The sequence below is a fragment of the Bos taurus genome, chromosome 11, assembly GCF_002263795.3.
Source record: "Bos taurus isolate L1 Dominette 01449 registration number 42190680 breed Hereford chromosome 11, ARS-UCD2.0, whole genome shotgun sequence".
In the NCBI taxonomy this organism is placed as follows: Eukaryota; Metazoa; Chordata; class Mammalia; order Artiodactyla; family Bovidae; genus Bos; species Bos taurus.
In genome coordinates this window covers 98,469,335-98,496,946 of record NC_037338.1, presented here as the reverse complement: position 1 = coordinate 98,496,946, position 27,612 = coordinate 98,469,335, and the positions used below count along the sequence as shown (strand labels likewise).

Here is a 27,612-nt window from a genome sequence, read left to right as displayed (position 1 = left end):
CTGGACTATCAGGGAAGTCCCAGCCAATTTTTTTTTTTAAGGAAAAAAAAAAAAAGTTCAAAGCTTTAAATCATTTCAGCCACCCTCTGCGCCCTGGGGACCCCAGGCAGGGACCGTGTCCTTTCCCAGAAGGCCACTGGGAGGAGGAAATCTATCAACCAGCAGCCAACAGCCGGCAGGGCCCCAGGCTTGGTCAGACAGCTTACACAGTAAGCTGGGCCTGAGACAGGAAACAGGCAGGGTGGGAGTAGAAATGGGCTGGATGGTCAGGTGTGCTCCAACAGCTGGAGAACCAGGAAGAAGAGACTAGGGGCATCCAAGGCTCAGAGATAGAGCTCAGCATCCTGCCTCCAGCTCTCTATTTCACTGCCTACAGCCCAAGACCCTGGGTCAGTCTAGACAGAATCAGGAAGGCACAAAAGGCAAATAGTTTAGGAGTTCATGGGAGATGCAGGGCAAATGCCCATCCCCTCCACCCCACTGCCTGGGCTACTGGGACAGGGAGGGCTCCAGCAGCTTCAGGACACCGCCCACCAGGTGCAGGCTGCCTGTGACCAGCACGTGAATGGCAGCAGCCTCTTGGAGTACCGTGGCCCCACTGTCTGCCACAGGGTGGGCGAGGAGGCCCCGTGGGGGACTGGGCGGCTGAAAGAGAGGGTCCCGGCCTTGGGTGATCCACTGCAAGGCATGGGAGATGCAGCTGAAGACGAGGGAGCTGGCACTGTGGGTGTGGGGTGGGTGAGGCGCCAGCAGCAGAGATGCGGGCCCATCCTGCTCCTGGCCGGGGGTGCTCCAGGGGTCCGGGCTGACCTGCTCCTCATGCAGGCGACTCCAGTGCTGTTGGTGGGCGAGGCAGCGGAGCAGCACCTGGTCCAGTGTCACTGTGAAGTTCTGTTGGTCTGCGGGGCCCAGGGACAGACACATCAGTGAGGCAGCCCAGGGGAGGGGAGGGGAAGCATGCCGTGAGCCCCTGCTCAATGCCAGGCTCTATCCAAGCACCGTCCGTCCTTAGCTCTGAGGAGACGGAGGCTCAGAAAGTTCGGTGACTGCCCTTTGTCGCAGAGCTGGTGAGAAACAGGCCCAGGCAGTTTAGCTTCAATGCCGGGGCTTCTGCCCACGGAGCACCTCTTTCTGTCCTAACTCACTGCCTTCCCAGACTATCCCCATGCCATCTGATGTGGGGCCTGGAGATCTGTATTTTTTAGATTATTTTTAAAAAAACTTTTTACATAACCCACAGTAAAAAAGGATACATTTTATAATAGTAACCCAGGACTCACATGTGTACGCGTATACGTCTAGAAGAGAATGTCATCAGACAGTACCTACCCTCAATTTTGTGCAAGACACACTGACACTCTCTATTCTATTTTATTTAAAATGCTAGTTGAGACTAAGCTGATTTCAAGAACCATCACTGGGTTGTAACCTGCATTTTGAAAACTAGTTTCCCCAATAATTCCTTTTTAGTATTGCAGTCACACGCAACATTCAAAACGTACCAAAGGGTATTGATTTATATGATAAAACAAATCTAGTTCCTACCCAAGACCTCCAGTTTAAAAACCCCCACTGTCACCCACACAGCAATCCACCTCAGGGCCCTCTGCCGCCTGCCCACCCCAGGGACCATGCCTGTCAACTCACCTGCATTGTCTGTTGATGCCATCTCTGCCAGGTTAGGGCAGAAAATGGCATAGTCAAACTGGCAGGGCTAGAAGGCCAAAGGGAGAAGCTCAGTGTCAGGGCCTGAGAGGAGGCCCCCCACCCTGACTTCCACACAGCACCCCCAGAGTCCACATCCATTGTCCCCATCTTGAGAGACGCCACCCCCTACCCAGCTGAACTGGAGCGCTACTGCATAAACCCACCCACAGCACTTCCACGCCCCCTGCCTCCCGATCTACCTCAGTGTACCCCGTATGGCCTGTGGCCTGAGAAGCATGGCCCAGCACAGACAGGGAGACAGACTGGAGGGGGCGTGCACATTGACTTAAGGTGACCCATCTACTGAGCACAAAGGAGCGAGGTTGTGGATATGAAGGACAGATTTAGCATCTGGGTCTATGAAATGGGAAACGATCCCTAGGAACCCTTTCAGCCTTGACAGCCAGGGCAGACTCAGTTTCCCTGGGCACAGTGGGGCCTCTCCCTCTATACTTATTAGTCCAGTGACCCCTTAAACCAAATTTTATTATTTTTTTAATCTTTTCAAGTTAGTGCTTTTATTTTCTTAGGATAAGTCCCCAGAAGTGGAATTGCCAGATCATATAACATACCAGTTTTTAACTTTTTTGAAAAACCTTTCTATTATTATCCTATTATTATCCATAGCTGCTGTGAAATGATACCCCACTAACAGTTCATAGGTGTTTCCTTTTGTCTCCATCCTCTCCAATGCTTACTTTCTCTTGTCTTTTTGATGACTGCCATTCTAACAGGTGTGAGATAATAATATCTCCTTGTGGTTTTAATTTGCATTGTACTGATCTGGCATGTTGAGTACACTCTCATATACTTATGGGCCATCTATGTTCTATGTGTCTTCTTGGGTAAACCAAAGTTTAGAAGCAGGTATCATAGTAACATCCCTGTTTTATGGTGAGGCAAACTGAGCTCAGGGAAATGCCATCTCTTATCCAGGGTCACATGCCAGTGGCGGAAGGGAACCTGACAAGTGAATCCAGAGCCTGCACCTCACACCACTTACCTGGTCCTGCCTATAATCCTGGTCTTGAGTGTGACCACAGAGAATGCGGGCAGTGACTTCCCTGTGCCCAATGCTTTTATAACACAGTTCAGGAGGGGAATGAGCAATCAGTGCCATTCTCCAGCTGAGGAAACAGGCTCAGGGATGAAGGCACGGCTGCTGGGGGTCAAAGCCAGCACCCGAGCTGGCCTGCCTGCTGCCCATACCCCAGCCAGTTCCTCACCTGCAGCAGCTTCAGCAGGGCCGCGGAATCCCGGTCCCCAGTGGAGTTGAAGAGCAAGACGCGCACCTCGGAACCGCTGGGAGACGGAAGGGTTAGAGGGCAGGGGACGTCAGAGAGGAGGCGCCTCCCACCCCTTCTCCGCGGGCCCCGCCCCATCCTTCCTCCAGAAAGTGCCTCTCCTTCCCTGCTGTCCCAGTCCGAGCCTGTCCTCTTGTCCCGCCCCATCCGTCCCGAGGTCCAGCCCCGCCCATGCCCCACCCCTCCTCAAGGTCCTGCCCCTTTCCGCTGACCAAGCCCCGCCCCATCGTTCCCTGAGGTCCCACCCCTCCCCACTGACCCAGCCTCGCCCCCGCCCACGCTCCACCCCTCCTCAAGGTCCCGCCCCTCTCCACAGACCAAGCCCTGCCCCATCCTTCCCCGAGGTCCCGCCCCCTCCCCTGGACCCCATGTCCCGGCCCCGCCTCGGCCCGCTGCTCACCTGTCCGGCCTCTCGCAGCGGTGCAGCGCCTGGCGGAACCAGCGCACACAGGCTTGCATGCTGCTGGTGGTGTGCGCGCCGTCCAGGTACCAGGTAAGAGGCCCGCGCCGCAGCAACTGCGTCCGACCTGGCCATTCCGTGTGCCGAAGCCCTGGGGTTGGGGAGCAAGGCAGTCCTCCAGGCGCAGCCCCGAGCCAGCCCTCCCATATTCTCCCACTCCGGTCCTCAACTAACTGCTTGCCTGTACCCAGAGCCCTCGTTACTCGTCAATCTGATCGGCCCAGAAGCCTCTGGTTGGGCCCTAGTCGCTGGGATTAACTGTTTGGCTGCCTTATCGGGTGGAATCTTCCAGGCAGCCCTGAGAGGGGGGCTGCTGTCATATATTAGTCCCAAAATGCAGGCAGAGAACCCTGACTCAGAGAGATTAGGTCACTGAGCGAGTGAGTCCTGGGCTTGTGTGCTCAGTTGCTTCAGTTGCATCGGACGCTTTGCAACCGCCTGGAGCCCGCCAGGCTCCTCTGTCCATGGGATTTCCCAGGCAAGAATCCTGGAGTGGGTTGCCGTTTCCTTCTCCAAGGGGAGCTTCCCGACCCAGGGATTAAACCTGTGTCTGCCACGTCTCCTGCATTGCAGGCGTATTCTGCACCGTTGATCCCCCAGGGAAGCCCTGAGTCCTGGGGCTGGGATGTAAACCCCCTGGCTCCAGGACTGTCTCACGGCCCTGACACAGGGCCTGGCACACAGTGGGCTCTCTGGAACCATCTGCTGAAGGGCTTTAACAGCCACGAGGTCCTACTATGTGCTGAAAGCTTTGAGGGGAAGCAAGAAACCTGAAGAGTATCACCGTCCTCAAGACCCTCATGGTCTCCTGATGATGACAAGCATGACAGTTCTGGCAGCTACCACGGGCCACCCGGGCACTGTATCCCGTATCTGCCAGGCTCTGGACTCAGTCCTTTAGTGACAGCACCTCTCAGTGGATTCTATCATGGTCTCACTTGGCAGATGGGGAAACAGGTTCAGAGAGATTTCACGGACTCAAAGTGTGGGAAGTTTGCTGCCTTCAGCAGAGTCCTTTCTCTTAAGGCACCTTTGGCCCCACCTCTCTAATAGGAGACCAAAAGAAAACACCTGAAGGGGGCCCAGCTGGGCAGGAAGGTCCAACTCACCCTGCTGCATGCGGGGCGTGGGCTGGAACACAGGTGCCAGGGGCAGCTGCCCCGGGAGGCTGGGCCTGGATGCCTTCAGCTCCCCAGCATCTGGCAGGGAAGGGAAGGGAGAGGGAGGGCTTCAGTGGGCTCGGTCCTCACCTCTAAGGGCCCTCAGAGGCAGGTCCACCTGTCCCCTGCCCACCCACTGACCTGTCCACTTACCCTGGTAACCTTTCTGCTGCAGCCAGCAGCGGGCCACCTGCAAGGCCAGGGCAGCATTGGACCGCTGGTGCTCTCCCTCCAGGCCCAGGGTCAGTGGTGGCCCCCCTTCCTCCAGGGCTTGTAGTGGTGGGCACAGGTAGAGGGGACACTGCGGGGGAGATAGGCAGCAGCTGCTCAGGGGATAGCCCTCCCTGATGCCATCAGCCCTTCCATCTACCAGAACCCACCAAACCCTGTTCCTAGAACCGAGATGCACCCCAGCTGGACGAACACAGATGAGCAAACCGAGGGCCCAGAGGATAAAGTGCCTCCCCAGGCAGTCCTCCTCCACCCCCGGCAGCTCCATCAGACTCACTGAGATCTGCTGAGCCCTGTCCCTTAGCACCGCCAGCGGCTCGTCAGGCTGGAGCACGGTGAAGGCAGGGACGCCACTCTGTGGAGGACACGGAGAGTGAGCCAGGGGCTGCCCAAGGTGCTCCACCGCCCATCTCTGGCCCCCACATCCCTGGTTCTGGGCAGCCCATTCAGCCTTCCCCCACTGGACCTTTGGGAGCCCCTCGATGGGGAGACTGAGGCCAGAGATGGGGCTCAACTTGTTCCAGTCCCACACAGAGTTCCCATGAGAACCCAGACCCCACTGATTCCAAGACCTAATTCTGAGTTAAGATACAAATGAGCACCCCTCCCCTTCCCTGAATCTTGAGGGCCAGGGTCAGGCCATCCATGTACCTCCCCTCCCCAGGTCACCTTAAAAATGCCCCCTTTCTGCCATGCGATCTTCTCCATCGTGTCCCCCAGAAGGCCAGTGTGGTCGATGCCAAGAGAGGTGATCCCACACACCACAGGCTTCCTGCGGGAAACAAAAGGGCCAGGATGCCCCTGGGCTCCTGGCCGCCATCCCTCTCCCCAAGCCATCGGCCTCACCTGATGATGTTGGTGCAGTCGTAAGCCCCGCCAATGCCTACTTCCAACACTGCCAGGTCTACCTGCAGAGGATCACAGGGCATGGCAGGGGGCACAGGGGCTCCCGGACACCGCATGGGAGCCCTTAACCTGCTGAGATTCCCCTTCCCAAGGTCTGGAACACAGGGTTTTGGGGAGGGGGCCATACACACCTTCTCTTGGAGGAAGACGTGGAAGGCCATGAGCGTGAGGAAGCGGAAGTAGCCGGGCATGGAGACACAGCTGCTGTCGTCCTGTGGACAGGATCATGTCAGAGCTCGGGGCCACTGCAGCCTCTGTGCTGGGGGAGATGGTGTCCTGGGATGCGCAGCGCCCTCTGGGTCTACCCACCCACTTGAGGTCCCCTAGCCTGCCCACCCACCAGCCCTCTGGCACAGGCACCTTGGTCTCCTCCAGCCGGTGGTAGAGGCGCCAGAAGTGCTTGGTGAAGAGCTCGGAGCTTATGGGCTGCCCATTGATGCGGATCCGCTCACGCACCTGCACCAGGTGGGGAGAGCTGTTGAAAGAACCAGGGTCATCAGGAAACTCCCTTCCCAAGACCCCCAGGCTGCCCCCCACCCCCGCCCCATAGTCAGACCCGTCTTTTGGAAAAACAAATCAGGCTATGTCACTGTCCTGCTGAAAACCCTTCTCGCTCCTCACCTCGGCCTTCTAGGCCCCAGTGGGGCTGGTTCCACTGGCCTCTGTACCTCACCTCTCCTGCATCCCTTGGAAGGTCCCTGTGCCCCAGCTCCTCTGGACTATTTTTTAGCTCCTCCAGCCCTGCTTCCTCCCCCGCCTGCCCACGTACCCTACCTGTGGACCTGCCCACTACACAGATCTCAAGTTAAGACCACTCCTCCAGCAGAGAGAAAGGATCCTCCCCACCAGGCTGGTCAGGAATGCTCTCTGGGCTCCTATAGCACTGCCTCCAGCAGCCCACACCAATCAGCTACTCTGCCAACATCTGTACCCATAATGTCTGTCTGTCTTCCTGTCCTTGAGGACAAAGCCTCATCAGCTGTGTTCAAGTTGCAGCCCCAGACTGGCCCATGAGGCCACATGGGCCCAAGTTGAAGGCTGAGTTTTTAACTCCTCAAATTATTTTAGATGAGATTTGGGGCTTCTATTCGAATCCTCAAAGACCCTCTCATATTATGAATCCTCTCCATTTCTCTATTTTGAATAAAGAACTGTGAAGGGAAAACACACTGATCTGAAAGGACTTCAGTCAGCTGGTTTCAGCTGTTTACAGAGGTCACTTGATAGAACTGGTAAAATAGAAGGAGGCACACATCTTGAACGCCCCAAGCCTAGGGACTGAAACCTGAGTGATTCGCTGGCATGTTAATTCCACTGCTTTGCCAGAGATGGGTTTAAGAAAGGCACATACAGCTTCAGGGAGAGGGACCCCTATCTATCCCCACCGGCTCACTCCAATCCTCTGGTGTGATTTTAGATGCTTGAATGTGGCCAAGACGGGGCGCTGCCCAGTGGGCAAAGCAGCGGCTGAGGCTGGCACAGTGACAGGGTTCCCTTCTGCTGCCCACTAGGGAGACCTCGACAGGGGCATCATACCCTATGCTTACTGTCTAAGCCCTTACTAGCCAGGCTTTCTGCTCCTTATGGCAAAGATACCCTAACTGATAAATATTTCTATGTGATTTAAAAACTGTGTAAGGAATTTAAGTTAATAAAAAGATATCTGAGGGGGCTTTCCTGACGGTCCAGTGGTTAAGAATCTGCCTTGCAATGCAAGAGACACTGGTTCGATCCCTGGTCTGGGAAGATCCCACATGCTGCAGAGCAACCAAGCCCATGCACCAGAACTATTGAGCCTGAGCGCGGCCACTACTGAAGCCCACGTGCCCTAAAGCCTGTGCTCCACAAGAAAAGCAACGGCGATGAGAAGCCCCCATACCACAACGAGGTGTAGCCCCTGCTTGCCGCAACTAGAGAAAGCCCGCACAGCAGTGATGAAGACCCACCACAACCAATAAATACTACATAAATCTTAAAAAAAAAAAAAAGGAATCCCTTAGAAGAAATGGAGTAGCCATCATAGTTAACAAAAGAGTCCAAAATGCAGTACTCGGATGCAATCTCAAAAATGACAGAGTGATCTCCGTTCGTTTCCAAGGCAAACCGGTTATTCAGTATCACAGTAATCCAAGTCTATGCCCCAACCAGTAACGCTGAAGAAGCTGAAGTTGAACGGTTCTATGAAGACCTACAAGACCTTTTAGAACTAACACCCAAAAAAGATGTCCCTTTCATTATAGGGGACTGGAACGCAAAAGTAGGAAGTCAAGAAACACCTGGAGTAACAGGCAAATTTGGCCTTGGAATACGGAATGAAGCAGGGCAAAGACTAATAGAGTTTTGCCAAGAGAATGCACTGGTCATAACAAATACCCTCTTCCAACAATACAAGAGAAGACTGTATACATGGACGTCACCAGATGGCCAATGCTGAAATCAAATTGATTATATTCTTTGCAGCCAAAGATGGAGAAGCTCTATACAGTCAGCAAAAACAAGACCAGGAGCTGACTGTGGCTCAGACCATGAACTCCTTATTGCCAAATTCAGACTTATTGGCCACCTGATGCAAAGAACTGGCTCGTTTGAAAAGACCCTGATGCTGGGAAAGATTGAAGGCAGGAGGAGAAGGGGATGACAGAGGATAATAAGATGGTTGGATGGCATCACCGACTCAATGGACATGAGTTTGGGTAGGCTCCGGGAATTGGTGATGGACAGGGAGGCCTGACATGCTGCAGTTCATGGGGTCACAAAGAGTCAGACACGACTGAGCAACTGAACTGAACTGAAAAAAAAGACGTCTGAGGGACTTCCCTGGCAGTCCAGTGGTTAAGTCTCCACACTTCCACTGCAGGGGGCACGGGTTTGATCCCTGGTTAGGGAACTAAGATCCCTCATACCGCACGATGTGGCCAAAAAAGAAATAAAAAGATATCTGACTTTTCCAGCTGTATATTTCTTTTATCCATTCAAGTTGCTGCTCCCCTCCCCAAGTTCTTTGCATTATGAAAATTAGAGATTGCCATAAACTTGGGCTAATACGCTAAATGCTAACTGAATGTATGTTGAATGAATAAACACTGGTCAGAAAGACATGCAGCTGAGTTCCTGTGGGTGACCCTGGCCCTGAGGTTCAGGTTGGATCCAGAGCCCCCCAGACAGCTAGGGGACACCACATCCCTCTGTACCTCAGTACCTAAAGAACCCCGTCTTCAGGCCATAGCTTCGGAGGATACGTTCAGTGAAGGCACACGTGGAGCCCTGTAAAGAAAAGGTCTTGTCTGGGCAGGTCCCAACCCCCCACCCCAGCCTGTGGACGCCCTACCCCTGGGTCCAGTGATTCACCTTCCCCTTGGTTCCAGTGATGTGGATAATGTTCAGCTGGTCCAAGTCCTCCACCTGGGACAGACAGACAAGGTCCCTGCCTCAGGCACAGGATGCACAGACAGAAGTGGGGGGTGGAGGTGGTTACAGGCCCTTCCACCTTACCTGCAGCCCACTCCGTGCCAAGTACAGCTTCATGGCTTCCAGCTGTGTCTGGGGGTCACCCCGCTTACGCTTCACCATCTCCAAGTAGTTAGCATTGGTCTGCAGGGTGTTGAGTGTACGCACGGCATCCTGGCAGTGAGCCCCAGGTAGCAAGTTAAGGCGCATTAGGGGCCCACAGGGACAGAGGCACACAGCATGCCGGTGGCTAGGCCCAGGTACCAGGACTGCCAGGCCAGCCCTGGTGCCCCAGCCCAGAGGTTAGGCACCACTGAGAAAGAAGTGGCATCTTTCTAGCTCTGGCAGAAATGGGAGCCTGGGGCAGTTCAGCTTCACCTAGGGAGTGCCAGGCAAAAAGAGGTAAAATGACTAACAGGACTAGGCTTCACTCTCAGGCCTTTGCTCTAATTCTCTCCATGCGTGCATGCGTGTGTGCACGCTCAGTCATGTCCAGCTGTTTGCAACCCCATGGACCGTAGCCCACCAGGTTCCTCTGTCCATGGGACTTCCCAGGCAAGAATACTGGAGTGTGTTGTCGTTTCCTTCCCCAGGGGATCTTCCTGAGCCAGGGATTGAACCCATATCCCCTGCATCTCCTGCACTGGCAGGTAGATCCTTTACCACTGAGCTACTGGGGAAGCCCAATTCCCTCCATAGTTCACCACTATATCAGGCTCCTCCTAAAGCAGGGCCAGAACCACAGAAGGCTAGGATCTTAGAACTGACGGAATTAGAACTAGGAATTCCTGGAGGCTTCCATGCCTAACCCTGAGGATTGGGATCCCACATTCTGACCCAGAGAAGAGTTGCTTGAGGCAACCAGTTGGTAAAGAGGAGTCTCAGTGGGAGGAAGGGTGTGCCAGGGTTGCCCAGACAAGAAGGCAAGTAGGCATAGCCTCAGGACAGCTCACACTGGGTGGTGGAAGTGGGAGTGATATTTATAATCCTTCAGGGCCTCAATGGCAGGCCCTGGTTGCAGGCCCTACTCGTCAAACTTGTGCCACCTGCCTGGCCACCATCCTGTGCTGCTCTCTGGCAACCGGCCTTTGGCACAGAACCAGGAGGAAGTTTTTTGTCTAACCACCGCCCCTGCTCCTGAGTTCTGCCTGTCCCCCAATTCTAAGCACTTGGATCTCCTTCTTCCTGAATCCTGGAGACTCCAACCCACATCTAGACTCCTGGATCTCCCAAGTCTGAACTCCCGAATCCCTCTACTCTCCCCCACCCCCAACTGCTGCTTCGGAGTCCGGAGACACTGTAATAACTCCAGAATCTCAGCTGAGCCGCTGGTCCTACCACCAGGCGTCCCCTTCCTCTCTTCCAACCGCGGTTCACTTCAGCCTCAGAATTTCCAAATCCGGTAGAGCGGGGCCCAACTTCCTGGTGCCTGTCCCCACCTCCAGACTCCAGAAGGTCCCCGCCCGCCCCGCCCCTCGACCCCTGCGAGTCTCTCGGTCCCAGGCTCCTGGCCACCCACTCAGCTTGGCGCAGACCAGATGCTAAGTGACCTCAGGCTGGCTCACGAGTCATTGCGTGACCTCCCGCCGGGGGGCAAAGATACCTGATACTCCATGTCTGGCTCCTGCAGCACAGGCCACGCGCTCAACCCTCGCCGCACTGCGACCCTGGTTGTTGCACCACGCGGAGAAACCGCTGCCAGGAAGAGAGCGTGGCAGCGTGCCCGAGACATAGTAGAGGGCCAGGCAGCTGCACGCTAGGCCCGGACCGAAAAAAACTAAGCTCCTGGGCCCGCCCCCGACCCGCCTCCTCTCTTCGCCAATCAGAGCTGCCCATCGCCACTGCGACCAATAAGAATCTGTGAGACGCCATCTTTGTGAGGGGCAGGCCCCGGAGCGGGCCGGAGAGTTCGTTCATGTTTATGAGGGGCACGGTCCCGCAGGAGTCCTCCTCCCTAGAAAAATACGCACTCTTTTCGTCGTCTTCTCCAGGATCTGGCCGCACTCCCCCCACCTCCCCCAAATAGCCAGTCCCAGTCAGCAGCCCTGCTCCAGGCCAGAACCAGCTGCGAGCCGGGACCAGTTCAGTTCAGTTCAGTTGCTCAGTCGTGTCCGACTCTTTGCGACCCCATGGACTGCAACACGCCAGGCGCCCCTGGTCCATCACCAACTCCCGGAGTTTACTCAAACTCATGTCCATTGAGTCGGTGATGCCATCCAACCATCTCATCCTCTGTCATCCCCTTCTCCTCCTGCCTTCAATCTTTCCTAGCATCAGGGTCTTTTCCAGTGAGTCAGTTCTTCACGGTGACCAAAGTATTGGAGTTTCAGCTTCAGCATCAGTCCTTCCAGTGAATATTCAGGACTGATTTCCTTTAGGATGGACTGGTTGGATCTCCCTGCAGTCCAAGGAACTCTCAAGAGTCTTCTCCAACACCACAGCTCAAAAGCATCAATTCTTCGACGCTCAGCTTGCTTTATAGCCCAACTCTCACGTCCATACATGACCACTGGAAAAACCATAGCCTTGACTAGACGGACCTTTGTTGGCAAAGTAATGTCTCTGCTTTTTAATATGCTGTCTAGGTTGGTCATAACTTTCCTTCCAAGGAGTAAGCGTCTTTTAATTTCATGGCTGCAATCACCATCTGCAGTGATTTTGGAGCCCCCAAAAATAAAGTCAGCCATTGTTTCCGCTGTTTCCCATCTATTTGCAATGAAGTGATGGAACCGGATGCCATGATCTTAGTTTTCTGAATGTTGAGCTTTAAGCCAACTTTTTCACTCTCCTCTTTCACTTTCATCAAGAGGCTCTTTAGTTCTTCTTCACTTTCTGCCATAAGGGTGGTGTCATCTGCATATCTGAGGTTATTGATATTTCTCCCGGCAATCTTGATTCCAGCTTGTGCTTCCTCCAGCCCAGCGTTTCTCATGATGTACCCTGCATATAAGTTAAATAAGCAGGGTGACAATATACGGCCTTGACGTACTCCTTTTCCTATTTGGAGCCAGTCTGTTGTTCCATGTCCAGTTCTAACTGTTGCTTGGAATATTAGGTCCATGAATCAAGGCAAATGGGAAGTGGTCAAACAGGAGATGGCAAGAGTGAACATCAACATTTTAGGACTCAACGGGCCAGGATACAATGAGAGAACTTGTGGACACCTCAGGGAGGTCACTGAATCGCAGCTCCCAAAACATCCCGACCCAACACAGAGACAAACTGCAGGGATGTGGCCTCTGCCCTCATGAATCTGACAGCTCGACTGCAGGATAACAGACCAAAAACCAGGCACCTACAGCTACTGGGTCCCCTAACCATTCCTGGGCAGCCTGGGAAGGCTTCCTGGAAGAGGCAACATCCTGACCTCATGAACTGTGGAGACTGAGCACAGTTAGTGAGCCCCAGGGTGACAGGATGCCAGAGCCAGCAGGATCTTGTGGCCTTATAAGAAATTGGGTTGCATTTAGATTTGGATTACAATAAAATGGTTCTAAGAAAGGATGACAAGATTAGATTTGCACCTTGGAAGATGTGCTGTTTAGAGAGAGCTGCCCTCAGAGAGGGCAGTAATCTGCCCTACCTGTGGGTGGAGGATCCAGGTTTGTCCTGGAGTTTTCAGAACTTTTTCTATGACTTAATTTTTTAAATTAATACTTTTGCTCTTGATTTAAAAATATTTTTACTTTTCTTAATCTTTTTTTACTTTAATTTTTGGCACCCCCATTAGATCCCTGACCAAGGGTTGAACCTGGGCCCCCTGCATGGGTAGTACAGAGTTTTAACCACAGACCACCAGGGAAGTCCCTGTATATGACCTTCTTGGTTCCAACTGGTAGCATGGGGAAAAAGTAGTATGGAGATTCCCTTTCTACAGTTGAGACTTGGAAAGGTGTGTGTGTTTGGGTAGTGGTGGGGAGTTGCTGCAAGAAGCTTCTAGAGAAGTTTCCTCAGATAAAAGGCAGTCCCTTAACAACTGATGGTAGTCTCTCCCTCTTTCCTGCAGACACTGGGTCTAAATATTTAGCAGAGATTGTTTGATTTTGAAATAAACACATGTGTTGGGAAGATTCTGTCATTGGCTAGACTTCTGCTCTTCATATCACTGGTGGGTGCCCCACCCCTGCCCCATGGGAGATGGACAGGTTGTTGTCTTGCTTAGTTTTCTTCTTTTTTAAAAATCATTGAAACTTTCTTTGTACATTATAACTTAATAACTGCATAAAATTGATCATAAAATGGCATTAAATGTTTTTTTTTCTTTTGCTTAACCCTCTTTCTCCCCCCACCTTTGGTAATTCTTATTGACAGCCAAGGAGATCAAACCAGTCAATCCCAAAATAAATCAATCCTGAATATCCATGGGAAGGACTGATGCTGAACCTAAAGCTCCAACACTTTGGCCACTTGATGTGAAGAGCCAACTCATTGGAAAAAACCTGATGCTGGGAAAGACGGAAAGCAAAAGGAGAAGGGGGCGGCAGAGAATGAGGTAGTTAGATAGCATCACTGACTCAGTGGACGTGAATTTGAACAAACTCTGGGAGACAGTGGAGGACAGAGGTGCCTGGCATGCTAGTGTCCACGGAGTCCCAAAGAGTTGGGCGCGACTTAGTGACTGAACGACAAGAACATTGACAACCAAGTGTGTGTCCCCCGGTGTGTGTCTGCTCGTGAAATCACAGACACAACTCGCTAGGGCCTTGGGCTTTTTTATTTTGGTTTTTCTGGGCCATGCAGCCCAGCTTGCGGGATCTCAGTCCCCCCACCAGGGATTGAACCCAGGCCACAGTGAAAGCCCCAAATCCTAACCACTAGACTACCAGAGAACTCCCTATAGAACCTTGCTGATGCAAATGACAATACTTTCTGCATCTTAACAGTCATACTCAACAATAAGCCTATAGGGATCCATAGACTTCCCTGGTGGTCTAGTGGTTAAGACTCCGTGCTTTCATTGCAGGGGGCATGGGTTCAATCCCTGGTCAGGGAACTAAGCTCCTGCATGCTTCAGGGTCAAAAAAGAAAATAAAACCAACCCCCTCAAAAAAAAAAAAACCTAAAAAATAAGGAAGGATCCCTTTAAGACCATTACTTAGCAAACAGTTAAGTAGAACCTTTCTGGGCCAAGCACTGCTTTAAATCCATTCTACATAATTACTCATTTAATCACCAAAATCCTGTGAAATAGGTACCAGTATTATGCCCTGTTTCACAAGTGAGGAAACTGAGGCCCAGAGAAATAAAGGCACATGCCCAAGTCAAAACATCAAAATTTGAGCTCTGGCCCCAGAGTCCTTATTCCTAGCCTCTATACCTTCCTCCTGGCCCGCCCCCCAACTGGAGGTGGGGGCACTGCTAGCTCAGAAGCAGTGGCTATACCATAATGCATTCCCTCCTTGCCTGCAGTGCTCTGCCGCAGTGGGTAGCATCTACACCAGGGGCTTAAATTTCTGAGGGTGAGATTGCATGGGATGAGGAACATTTGGGTCCAAGCGTATTTGCATTCCTTCCCCCCAACACTGGAAACGTTGCAGCCCATCAGTTGTGTGTGTGGAGAGAGCACCCCTATTCCAGAATGTCCCCCAGATGGCGGGGTGTGGAGTACCCTGTCATTCTTATCGTGTATTTCCCTGGCTACAGTGAAATTGAGCTTCTTTCCAGGCTTCTATTTCAGTAAACTGCTAAAACTTCAGGACTTTGGTCACTTTGTGAAGAGTTGACTCATTGGAAAAGATCTTGCTTCTGGGAAAGACTGAGGGCAGGAGGCGATGGGGATGGCAGAGGATGAGATGATTAAAGAGCATTACCGACTCAATGGACCTGAATTTGAGCAAACTCCGGGAGATAGTGGAGGACAGAGGAGCCTGGCATGCTACAGTCCATGGGATCACAAGGAGTCGGTCGTGACTTAGCGACTGAACAACAAAAACAAGAAGCCTTGGCAAAGTCACCCAGTGGCCTTTCCTCCATGTTCTCTAAGGATCGGTTTTTTTTTGTTTGTTTTGGCTGATCCCATGACTGCTGCGGGATCCCAGCTGTCAAAGCACCATGTCCTAACCACTGGACCATCAGGGAATTCCCTCCAAGGACAATTTTTATAGCCAATGACACCTGGAAATTTAAGAGGGGAAGGAATACAATCGATTTATCTTCTTTGTTGTATTCAAACTGCTTCTTACTTTTTATTTTGTCTTTAAATTCTCACTTTTTTTTTTTAGATGGATAATACACCATATCATTTAAATAGTGAGAGGTATGAAAAGGTACGCTGGGAAAAGCTTCCCTCCCGCCCCAGGTCCTAGCAACCTAATTCCTCCACCCAAAAGCAAAGTTATGCTTCTTGTGATTTTTCTAGAGACATTTTATGCAATTACAAGGAAATACAAATATATATTGATTTCTTATTTATACTCAAGTATTCTTGCCTGGAGAATTCCATGGACAGAGAAGCCTAGTGGGCTACAGTCCATGGCGTCACCAAGAGTCGGACATGACTGAGCGACTAACACACACACTTCTTTATACTCAAAGATAGCAGCAGACTATATACACTATATTCCCATATAACTTTATATCCTAGACCTTATTCTGGACTGTGTTGCCACATAAGAGAGGCTGTATTGGCTAATTTGGTTTTTTAAAGCTGCATAGTACTCCTTGGTGTGGAAGTACTGTCGTGTATGTGGCCAGTCTCTTACTGATGGATGTTTAGGTTTTCAATATTTGGCCATCACAAGCAATGCTACGGCGGGTAACATTGTTCCTTCCATGTGTGAGCACATCTGATGGATAAATCCCAGGAAGTGCAATGGCTGGATCAAAGGTGATGTGCATTCGACACTTTCATACAGACTGCCACGTTGTCCTCCATAGGGACAAGGCCGGTTTCCACCCCCATGGCCCTGAGGGGCATGAGCCATCTATTTCCTCAGCAGCATACACCATTAGCCAACTCTGATCTTGCCAATCCCACAGGGGTAAACATGTATTCTCAGGGTAGCTATCTTTTGCATTTATTTTATTATGAAGGAGGGTGAGCATTTTTTATCTGTAAAAGTCAAGGGCTTCCCTCGTGGCTCAGTGGTAAAGAATCCACCTGCCAATGCAGGAGACATGGGTTCGGTCCCTGGTCCAGGATGATCTCACATGCAGCAGAGCAACTAAGCCCATGGTCCACAACCATTGAGCCTGTGCTCTAGGGCCCGGGAGCCACAACCACTGAAGTGCCCATGCCTGGAGCCTGTGCTCAGCAACAAAAGAAGCCACCGCAATGAGAAGCCTGTGCCCTGCAACTAGGGGGTAGGCCCTGCTCTGCACAACTAGAGAAAAGCCTGCTTAGCAACAAAGACCCAGCATAGCCAAAATAAAAATAATTAATTTTTTAAAAAAGGTCATTTGTATTTCTTTAGCATTCCCCTCATCTCCTTTGCATTATGGCTTTTTTAAAAAAAATTTTATTTGGCTACACTAGGTCTTAGGTGAAGCTGCACCAGGTCATGCAGCTTCAATACTTTGGCCATCTGATGCGAACAGCTGTCTCATTGGAAAAGATCCTAATGCTGGGAAAGATTGAGGGCAGAAGGAAAGGGCATGACAGAGGATGAGATGGTTGGCTGGCATCATCGACTCAATGGACACGAATCTGAGCAAACTCCAGGAGAGAGTGAAGGACAGGGAAGCCTGGCATGCTGCAGTCCATGAGGTCACAGAGTCTGACGCAACTGAGCGGCTGAAAAACAACAAAAGTCTTAGTTGTGGCATGTGGGATCTAGCTCCCTGACCAGGATCAAACCAGGGCCCCCTGCACTGGGAGCATGGAGTCTTCGCCGCTGGACCACCAGGAAAGCCTCATCATTGCTTTTTATTTGAAAAGCTACAGATATTTGTACAAGAAAGAAGCCAAAGTATAAAGGAGAAAATCAAAAGCACTTTCATAGTGCACCCGGAGAACCACTGTTGGCCTTTTGGTCTCATTCTTCATAAAGAACAAGAGAAACAAATCCACTGTGTGGAGAACAGAGAAAACAAGGACTCAGGGAAACTGGCAAGCAGGCCAGTGTCCACCCATGGGAGGCAGGTCTGCAGGCATGCACGGAGGGTAGTGAGGGGCCAGGGGTCCTGCTTCAACCCTCCACCCTCCCAAAGGGAAAGGGTGTGATCCATCCATCCATTCATGTGTTCATTTGGTGAGAAATTGTCTCTGCCAGACCTGGGTTCGGTGATGGGGACACTGGCTTGTGGGGACAGATGACAAGGCTCTGCTCTTGGAGCACCCTGCCCAGGGAGCAAGAGAAGAGTGAAGAATGAAACTTGAAAAGAACAAAGATTTGTGATTTCTGTTTAAAGCCTGTAGGGACGGGAGGTTGGGGACCAGAGAGGAAGAGAGACAGCTTGGGGCCACACAGCAGGTCAGCAAAGGCACCATGCTGGGCTATCTAGACGCAGATCTGCCTGAGTTACTGCTCTCTCTCCTGCCTCATCGTGACAGCTGGCAAAGACTTCAAGACTTGGTCTTGGCCAAGCTCATGCTCACAACTTTTACCTCTGCCTGAAACACCTTTCCCCTAAACTTTTCCTCTTTGCTCTTTTGGGTGGGTTCCTTTAGCATTTATCCCTGGAATTGGCATTGCAATCTCTTTTTAATCCTCACAAAAAATATATGAATGAAAGATTATCCCCATTTGACAGGTTGCAAAATGGAGGCTCACAGAGGGTAAGCACCTCATTCAGAGTGAGACAGTGTGTGGCAGAGCTAAGACGCAAAGCCAGATTTCCTGGCTTTAAAACCTGCCCCAACTTGCCACCACTGGTCTGGTTAATCTCTGCTGTCGATGCTCTGTGTGACCTTGGGCAATTTGCTTCCTCTTTCTGATTCTGTCTTGACTTGCAGTCTTCTTAATAGGACAAGGCTGAAATGAGTTCTGTCCCATCTCATAATTTCCAGGGGAGGCTGGGTCTTGATGATGCCAAGAGTCTCCAAAGGCACTCCAGAGAGCCAGGACTAGAAGGGTTCCGCTGGCCATTCCCCACCCCCACCCAGGGTTCTGTGAAGACCAGACGAGGTTCAAGCTCTTTGGCAGGTTTATGCAGAAGACTAGCATTCAGAAGGGAGGGTACATTTCCAATGGCCACATCCAGATTCAGACCCTCTGATACATAAGGGCTCCCCTCACCTCTGAATGTCAGCTTATATCCAGGGACCTACATGGAAATTCTTTTCTGTCGCTGGGTGAGAAGAAACTTGCCTTAAACAGAATTCCATATCCTCAGTGGAGCAGCCTCTCCTTATCCTCACCCTGACTCTGGCTCCAGAGGTGTGAATGGATTTAGTGTATTAGGAGGGCAGCGGACCTTAAAAATGGGCCTCCCTCCGACCCTGCGGTTCTCCTGCTTCTAAGATTGACCCCGAGGAAACAAACAACTGGAGCTGTGCTCAGGGGCCCACGTGCTGTTTATCACCCTCCATCTCGGGTGGCAGGTGACACAGTTGATGACCTGATGACGCCCTTCTTCCTGAAACCCTTTGTTCTCAGCTTCCTGGACACCTCCCCTCCCCATCCTCCTCCTTCCTGGCTGGGTGAGCCCTGCTGGCTCTGCGTTCTCCCCTCCGACCTCCTCCCGTTGCGGCCAGGGACTCACACCCCTCTCCCCGAGGTGGTCCCTGCTGTCCCCGGTCACATGTCAAACATGTGACCATGTTTGACTTTCAAATGTCCCTCTTCGCTGGCTACCGACATGAGTGCCTGGTGACCGCTCAGCGTCTGCAGGCATCTCAGCTGCTCCCCAGGGCTTTTCAGTTTGGGGAACAGCTCCACCCAGGGGGCTCAAGTCTTAAGCTAGGCCTCGGGCTTCCCTGGTGACTCAGGGGTAAAGAATCCACCTGCCAATGCTGGAGACACGGCTTGATCCCTAACCCAGGAAGATCCCACGTGCCCTGGAGCAACTACTGAACCCGTGCCCTAGAGCCTGGGAGCCTCAACTACTGAGCCCACGTGTCACAACTACGGAAGCCCCCATGCCCTAGAGCCCATGCTCTGCAACAAGAGACTCCGCCGCAATGAGAAGCCCACGCACCGCAACTAGTGAGTAGCCCCTGTTTTCACTGCAACTGGAGAAAAGCACAACCATAAATAAATACAATCATAAAGGTAAATAAATAAATAAAGCTAGGCCTCACTGCCATCCCTCCAGGCCCAGGCCATCACTGCTGGTCTAACCTATCACCTCCTTGCTGTTGTTCCTCTTGACCCCCACAACCACAATTGTTTCCCCTTTTTTTTTGTCTTTTTTTGGCCATGCCACGTGACATGGAGAATCTTAGTTCCTCAACCAAGGATCAAACCCGCACTCCCTGCATTGGAAGTGTGGAATCTTAACCACTGGACCACCAAGGAAATCCCCGTTTAAATCATTAAAAAAAAAAAAAAAAAACAGATCTCCCCTCTCCTGCTTCAAATCTCCCCATGGATTCTCACTGCACTTAGGATGGTGTCCAAACTTTTGATCTTACCATTGCCCGCAGCCCTGCTGGTCTCCTGATTCTCAAACACACCAAGCTCACGCCCACCTTTGTGAAAGTCCACATCTACTGAGCACTTAGCATGAAGTTCAGTTCAGTTCAGTTCAGTCGCTCAGTCGTGTCCGACTCTTTGCAACCCCATGAATCACAGCACGCCAGGCCTCCTTGTCCATCACCAACTCCCAGAGTTCACTCAGACTCACGTCCATCGAGTCAGTGATGCCATCCAGCCATCTCATCCTCTGTTGTCCCCTTCTCCTCCTGCCCCCAATCCCTCCCAGCATCAGAGTCTTTTCCAATAAGTCAACTCTTCGAATGAGGTGGCCAAAGTACTGGAGTTTCAGCTTTAGCATCATTCCCTCCAAAGAAATCCCAGGGCTGATCTCCTTCAGAATGGACTGGTTGGATCTCCTTGCAGTCCAAGGGACTCTCAAGAATCTTCTCCAATACCACACTTCAAAAGCATCAATTCTTCAGCGTTCAGCTTTCTTCACAGTCCAACACTCACATCCATACATGACCACTGGAAAAACCATAGCCTTGACTAGATGAACCTTTGTTGGCAAAGTAATGTCTCTGCTTTTGAATATGCTATCTAGGTTGGTCATAACTTTCTTTCCAAGAAGTAAGCGTCTTTTAATTTCATGGCTGCAATCACCATCTGCAGTGATTTTGGAACCCCAAAAATAAAGTCTGACACTGTTTCCACTGTTTCCCCATCTATTTCCCATAAAGTGATGGGACCAGATGCCATGATCTTTGTTTTCTGAGTGTTGAGCTTTAAGCCAACTTTTTCACTCTCCTCTTTCACCTTCATCAAGAGGCTTTTTAGTTCCTCTTCACTTTCTGCCATAAGGGTGGTGTCATCTGCATATCTGAGGTTACTTAGCATGAAAGGTATTCATTTAATCCTCACAGTGGCTTGAGGAGTACTGTGATTATCCTCCTTACGAAGATGGGAAACTGAGGCAGAGGGGTTGCTCAGCCAGCCCAAGGTCATACAGAGTGAGCGCACGACAGAGCCTCAGGGCTTTTGCACTGGGATTCCCTCCGTCCGGAATGATCTTCCCCCTAAAGTTCACGTGACTAACTCATGATCATTTCAGATCTCTGATCAAATGTCCCCTTGCCACATTCTTGCCATCTACCCTTTTGTACCTTTTAGATTCTAAGCCATGTGACTGTATCAGCATTTCAAAATAAATGTTTTCTAACAGAGCATTATAAATTTTGATGTAAGAAGCTTGTTAAGGGAACAAACCTTTTGATGACTCAGTATGGACACTGGGATCCCATTTTTGTTCAAATAATTACAATTTAGAAACTAGCCTGGGCATTTTTCTCCTAAAAGGTAACTATGATTAGCTCTGAGAGGTAAGGCTAGAAGTGACTTTTTATAAGTATATATATATATTTTTTTCTTTTTAAAAATTTTTATTTAGAGGTGACTGTTACCGTCCTTTTGCTTGTATGTATTTTATAATTTTTCCCCTGGTAACATGCCTAAGTGGGAAAAAGAATGAATGATTCCTTCCATGTTAGTTGACCAGCACCTCAGAGTTCTACTGTTTTTTTTGTTTTTAAGATTTTTTGATGTGGCCATTTTTAAAGTCTTTATTGAATTTGTTACAATATTGCTTCTGTTTTATATTTTGGGTTTTTTTGGCCGAGAGGCACATGGGATCTTAGTTCCCCTACTAGGGATCGAACCCTCACCCCTGCATTGGAAGGTGAAGTCTTAACCACTGGACTGCCAAGGAAATCCCTCAGAGCTCTTCTTGATCAACATTCCTGGTCAGCAGCTGGGGGTACTGAGGCCCAGCAAGGGGCCAGAACTGACCTGGAAGCAGGTGTGGCTCCCAGACGCTCCTGGGAAGTTTCTGGGGTCTCCACTCATAGCCAAGAAGGCCTTTCGAAGGGCACCAGGTGTGTGGCGTGGAGCCTTGAGGTGGGACATGCCACTGAAAGGCTGGCTTCAGTTCTGCCACCTCCCCGAAGGGCCTGAGTGGTCTCTGAGCTGGCCGATCCTTTCTTTGCTCAAACCTGAGAGCAGATTGCCAATTTTCAGAAAGGAAAAAAAAAAAGTGTGGAACATGTTTTCTCAGTTTATGACACTCTGCAACCATGATTGTCCTTGGTACCTTCTCCCTGGAGGTAAGATTTACAGAGCCTCCTCCTTGCCTGGTGCTGTACTGAGCCCATTTTACAGGTGAGGAAACAGAGGATAGGAGGCAAGGAATCACCTGGGAAGGTAACCAACTAGCAAGTTGGTTCAAGGATTCAGCTCAGTTCCAGCCCCTTTTGATTCCAAATTTAGCCCCTCTGATCAAGCTAGGGAAACCCTGGCTCGTGTTTTTTTTTTTTTTGTAACATGGGTTTTCTTAAATAACAATACAAGTTCTTCCTAGACATCAGCACTGTGCAAGGACTTTTATACATATCTGTCTCCTTTGATCCTCACACCCACCCTGTGAGGGAAGGCCTGTTCTGGGACCCATTTCTCGGGAAGACAACAGAGGCCTAACAGGGGAAGTGGCGTAGTCATTCACAGGGGTCTGTAATACCAGGCCTCCCAATGGACATGAGTTTGAGCAAACTCTGGGAGACAGTGAAGGACAGGGAAGCCTGGCGTTCTGCAGTTCGTGGGGGTGACAAAAAGTTGGGCACGACCTGGTGACTGCACAATAACCACAGTGCACTCCAGACATCCCTGGACCCTGCCCACAGCTGCCCTGTGCCCTTGGAGTGCCTGGTCATCTGGTCAACTAACTGGGCTCTGGCCTTGAGCCGGCTCTCAGTTCAGAGGAAGATGAGAAGCTGTGTGAAATGCCAATACTCCCCAGCCCAGGAGGCTGCCCCTGGTGAGGGGACCACACTGTGTGTCAGGTCCCCTCACCTCTCTAGGGTCCTGGCCTCAAGAGCCAGGGGGCCTGGCTGACCTTGAAGAAGCCATAACTCCCATCCCCTGGCTTCTGGCGCTGCTCCTCTGTTGCTGGGCGGAAGGTCCTCTCTGTCAGGGGTTGGGGGAAGCGGCCAGCCCGGTGTGCAGCCCCAGTCAACGCTGGATGAGCCACAACAGCCGTGAGATCCTCACAGGGCCTCGCACAGCCATCCCAAGAGGGAGACAGGCAATCTTGTGGTGCCTGTTCTACAGAGGAGGAAACTGAGGCTCAAAGAGGCTAAGCAACTTGTCTAGTGTCTACAGACTCACATAGTCCAGCCTGGGGTTCCCACCCCCAGCTCTAGCTGGTCCCCTCCAAGGATGATTCTGCCGCTTCTGAGCTGGCAGTCTCCTTGCCCCTGAAGCCCTGTTTCCTCATCTGTAAAGTTGGGGTCGCAGTGCTGCTGGCCTCAGAGGTCTGGAGGTGAGCACACAACTGAGAAACTTCACTTTCACTTTTCACTTTCATGCATTGGAGAAGGAAATGGCAACCCACTCCAGTGTTCTTGCCTGGAGAATCCCAGGGACGGGGGAGCCTGGTGGGCTGCCGTCTATGGGGTCGCACAGAGTCAGACACGACTGAAGTGACTTAGCAGCAACAGCAGAGACCTTCAACAAGCCAAGTCCTTACAAGCTCCTACTCGCACCTTCCAGATCTTTAAAATGCAGACAATAATGGTCTCAGATCATCAAACACAGACAACAGCGAGCACAGGGCCCAGCAGGTAGAAAGCTCTTTGATCAATAGTGCCACTGTTATTATCATTATTAAAATAGAGCTGACTGCTCTTTCTCATAGATCAGTCTAGAGAGTTAAGTCAGACGAAACCCGGTCTGTAACAGGGCCTGGCACACAGGAGGACCCTCAAGGCCGCCTCGGCTGCCTCCCACACCTCCTGCCCAGTCCTCCTTCAGAGCTTCCCATCCCCACACTGGGTGGGGGGTTCTGTGGAGCCTCCAGTTGGTGAAAAGGAAGCTGTGAGGCCCATGGGGTTGGGGGGCCCTGGACCACCCAGGCCTTTAGAACAAGGTGTAGGATGACAAGGCTTTTTTCTTGGGTCTCTGCAAAGTATGAGGTTATGACCATTGCTAATGGCTTGGATCCCTGAGGTCTATCTACACTCATTGCACAAAAGGTAGCCATAGAGAAGAAGGCTGCCTGTCCAAGGTCAGTGTTCTCCTACCTGGAAGGAGGCAGTTTTAGCCGAGAGAGGACACCCCGATAGGCCTGGCTCCTCCATGGCTGCTTCCCACCAGAGCGTCTCAGCCACTGGCCAGCAAGTAGCCAGGGACCTGGCACCTCTCATCCCTGGGCTTCCCGCTCCCCCACCGGGTGGGGCACAGAGTGGGTACCTCTGCCAAGCCTGCCCTGGGCTGGGCCACAGAGGGGAGGGGGAGCTGGAGGGATTCCCAAGACCTGGCCTTTTCCCACCCTGGCCTTTTCCCACCCTGGCCTTGGGGGAGTGTGCCTGGGGGTGTGGGCAGGGGCCTGGGAGAAGGTCTCACCTGATAGGCTTCTGCTTTCATCCTGGGATCAGCCCAGGGATCTCTCAGCCTCCCTGCTGGATTTCTGAGCGCAGGACTAAGTCAGAATCTTCCTGTGAGTTAAATAACAACCCGGTGGAGGTTAAAGGTGAGCAGGCAGAAGGGAGTACTAGGGAGGGGGCATGCGGAGACTTCCGGGCCTTGAGGCTGGGCTTCGTGCCCAGTGGGACTGGTTTTATCTGCCTTCTCTTATCGCAGCCCACCTCCCCTTACCGTTAAGGCTGTTTGCCCTGGGCCTGCCCGGCTGGGATCCCTGGTGAGGAGGGAGAGGCCACAGGGCTGCCCTTGAGCTAAGGCATCCAGGCCTGCTGGGGGGAGGGCTGAGTCTCCCAATCATTTGATCAGAAAGACTCCAGGACACAGACCCAGTCCTCGGCCTACGGGGTGACATCGACGGCCCGGGCAAATGAGCTGGTGCAGGCCTTTCCCATTTCCCCGGCCTCTCCAGTCATCTGCCAGACTGGTGGCTGGCTCGCTCTAGTGTTTAGGAGACTCCCAGGTGCCAGGCTGCCTCAGGTGATGCCCCCACGAGGCCCTGCCCTCTAAGAGCATTTATTCCTGGCTACATACCTTCTTTCCCAGGTGGGGATGACACTCACATCACCCCAGGGTTCAAGAATAAAGGGGATTAGACTCACACCCGCTGACTTCATCCCAGCCTCCTTTCTGGGGTGTTCTATGGGGAGATGAAGGGTGGGGAGAGACAGGAGCCAGAAGCTCCAGGGTTTAGAACCTGTTTTGCTTGTTTAGAATCTACCCGCAATGCAGGAGACCTGGGTTTGATCCCTGTGTTAGGAAGATCCCCTGGAGAAGAGAAAGGCTACCCACTCCAGTATTCTGGCCATGGACTGTATAGTCCATGGGGTCACAAAGAGTCGGACACAGCTGAGTGACTTTCACTTGGTTGTTTTAATTTTTTTTTAAGTTTAGATTTTTTTTTTTTTTTCCAGCTGTGGTGGGTCTTCGTTATTGCACTCTAGTTGCGGCAAGTGGGGGCTACTCTTCACTGCAGTATGAGGCCTTCTCATCATGCTGGCTTCTCTTGTTGAGAAGAGCCTGGGCTCTAGGTGCGTGAGGACTCAGTAGTTATGGTGCTCGGGCTTGGTTGCTCCAAGGCATGTGGAATCTTCCTGGACCAGGGATGGAACCCATGTCCCTTGCATTGCAAGGCTGATTCTTAACCGCTGGACCACAGGGAAGCCCTGGTTGTTTTTAAAACATGGTTTAATTGCATGAGTAAAAATATTAATTCAGGAAATATGAGAAAACACAGAGAAGCATAAAGGATGTGCTGTGTGCTGAGTCACTCAGTCGTGTCTGACTCTTGGCAACCCCATGGACTGTAGCCCACCAGGCTCCTCTGTCCATGGGATTCTCCAGGCAATAATATTGGAGTGGGTTGCCATGCCCTCCCAGGAGATCTTCCCGACCCAGGGATTGAACCTGCATCTCTTACATCTCCTGCATTGGCAGGCGGGTTCTTTACCATTAGCGCCGCCTAAAGGACAGAAACACCTTGATAACCATGGGTAATGTTTTAGTGTGATTGCTTCCATTTTTCTTACAAAAGAGCAGAAGCAGGAGATACTGGGTTGGCCAAGAAGTTCATTTGAGTTTTTCCATACGATCTCATGGTAAAACCTGAATGAACTTTCTGGCCAACCCAGTATTTTGTAACCTGCTCTTTCTATCTGTTGTCTTTGGAACGTCTTCCTGCCACAGAGCATATACTTCTTGTCCTTTTGCATGGCCGCCCAGCATCCTGTCACAGGGCCCTGCTCTACCTGTGCCACCCAGATCCTGGGCAACAGCGTAGCATCGACCGTCAGCTTGTTAGAGGTGCCCCACGCAGACCTGTGAGTCAGGGATCGGATATGTGCTGACCTTGGGGGAGTGCTGCTCTAACATACTGAAGCTGATGGGGGCTCATGCTTTTCCACAAGCAAAGTTGCCCTGAACCTCATGGACGAATCGGGCAGAAGTGGCAGAGAACAGGGTAGGGGCACGATCTTTTGAGGTTGTAGCCCTGGCGTGGCCACAGTGCACTGGGCCACGTGGCTCTTCTGTGTACAGGACAAGAATTAACAGGCATCCTCTCCTGCTGGGCATTCTATGATGCGCTGGCTCCTATCTTAGAATGTGCAAGACTAGCTCCTTCCCCGACCCTCCTACAGTAGATTGTTCTACTTCTTGTCTTTGGTTCCTCTCCTCCTGTTCTCCAGGGATCCTACTGCTCCCAGAGGGGTTTCATCTGAAACAATCCATCCAGTGGCTGTTGCCAAGGTCACCACTGAGGTCCGCATGGCTAAACCTGACGGTCAGTCCTCATCCCCATCTCCTGGGCCTATCAGCAGCACTTGTCTAAGTGATCGATCCTGTGTCTCAGAAACACCCTCTGTCTCTTTAGCTCCTGGATCCCACTCTTCTTACAGTCTCCTTCTCTCTCTTTTTTTGGCCATGCTGCCCGGTTTGCAGGATCTTAGTTCCCCAACCAGGGATTGAACCTGGGGCCTGGCAGTGAAAGCACCAAGTCCTAACCACTGGACTACCATGGAATTTCCTCTATGGTCTCTTCTTTTTTAAAGAGTATGACTTTTTTTTTAAGTCTTTATTGAATTTATAACAGTATTGCTTCTTTTTTTTTCTTTTGGTTGCACCGGGCCTTCATTGCTTTGTCTGGGCTTTTTCTAGTTGCAGGAAGTGGGGCTACTCTTCACTGTGGTGTACGGGCTTCTCATTGCAAAGTCTTCTCTTGTTGACAAGCACAGGCTCTAGGCACTCAGGCTTTGGTAGTGGCAGCACGTGGGCTCAGTAATTGCGGCACTGGCTCAGTAGTTGTGGCACATGGGCTTCGTTGCTGTGCTCCATGCAGAATCTTCAAGAACCAGGGATCAAACCCTTGTCTCCTACATTGGCAGGTGGATTCTTATCCACTGCGCTACCAAGGAAGTCCTGCTCCCGCCTTTTGTTTGTTTTTATGTATTGTGTTTTTGGCCACGAGGCATGTGGGATCTTAGATCTCCAACCTGCACCCTCTGCATTGGAAAGAGAAGTCTCAGTCACTTGACTGTCAGGCAAGTCTCCTATGGTCTCTGATTTCTTTTAAAGAGTAACTCTTTTATACAGTGATTTATCTTTGGCTGTGGTGGGTCTTCGTTGCCGGGTGGGCTTCCCTCCAGTTGCGGTGATCAGGAGTACTTTCTAGTTGCCGTGCTAGGGCGTCTCGTTGAGGGGTGACTTCTCTTGTTGGGGAACACTGGCTGTAGGGCGTGAGGGCTTCACTAGTCACAGCACGTGGGTTCAGTACTTGCGGCTCTCGGGCTCTAGAGCACAGGTTGATAGTTGTGTCACATGGGCTAAGTTGCTCCAAGGCATGTGGGATCTTCCTA

General features: G+C 51.4%; 1 protein-coding gene across 10 annotated transcripts; it reads right to left on the bottom strand.

Annotated features, from left to right (window-relative positions):
- Nucleotides 1-6: 6 nt before the first annotated feature.
- On the bottom strand, nucleotides 7-24,262 carry FPGS (folylpolyglutamate synthase). Of its 10 annotated transcripts, none has more exons than XM_059891078.1 (16): nucleotides 24,185-24,262; nucleotides 10,819-21,780; nucleotides 9,261-9,389; nucleotides 9,117-9,170; nucleotides 8,968-9,032; nucleotides 6,129-6,243; nucleotides 5,900-5,980; nucleotides 5,709-5,770; nucleotides 5,532-5,634; nucleotides 5,140-5,217; nucleotides 4,785-4,932; nucleotides 4,581-4,670; nucleotides 3,412-3,562; nucleotides 2,934-3,009; nucleotides 1,648-1,714; nucleotides 7-899 (listed from the first exon to the last, which is right to left on the bottom strand). In XM_059891078.1, the coding sequence occupies exons 2-16, from the start codon at nucleotides 10,945-10,947 to the stop codon at nucleotides 490-492; spliced, it is 1,758 nt and encodes a 585-aa protein (XP_059747061.1). In that variant the 5' UTR covers nucleotides 10,948-21,780; nucleotides 24,185-24,262; the 3' UTR covers nucleotides 7-489.
- Nucleotides 24,263-27,612: the final 3,350 nt, after the last annotated feature.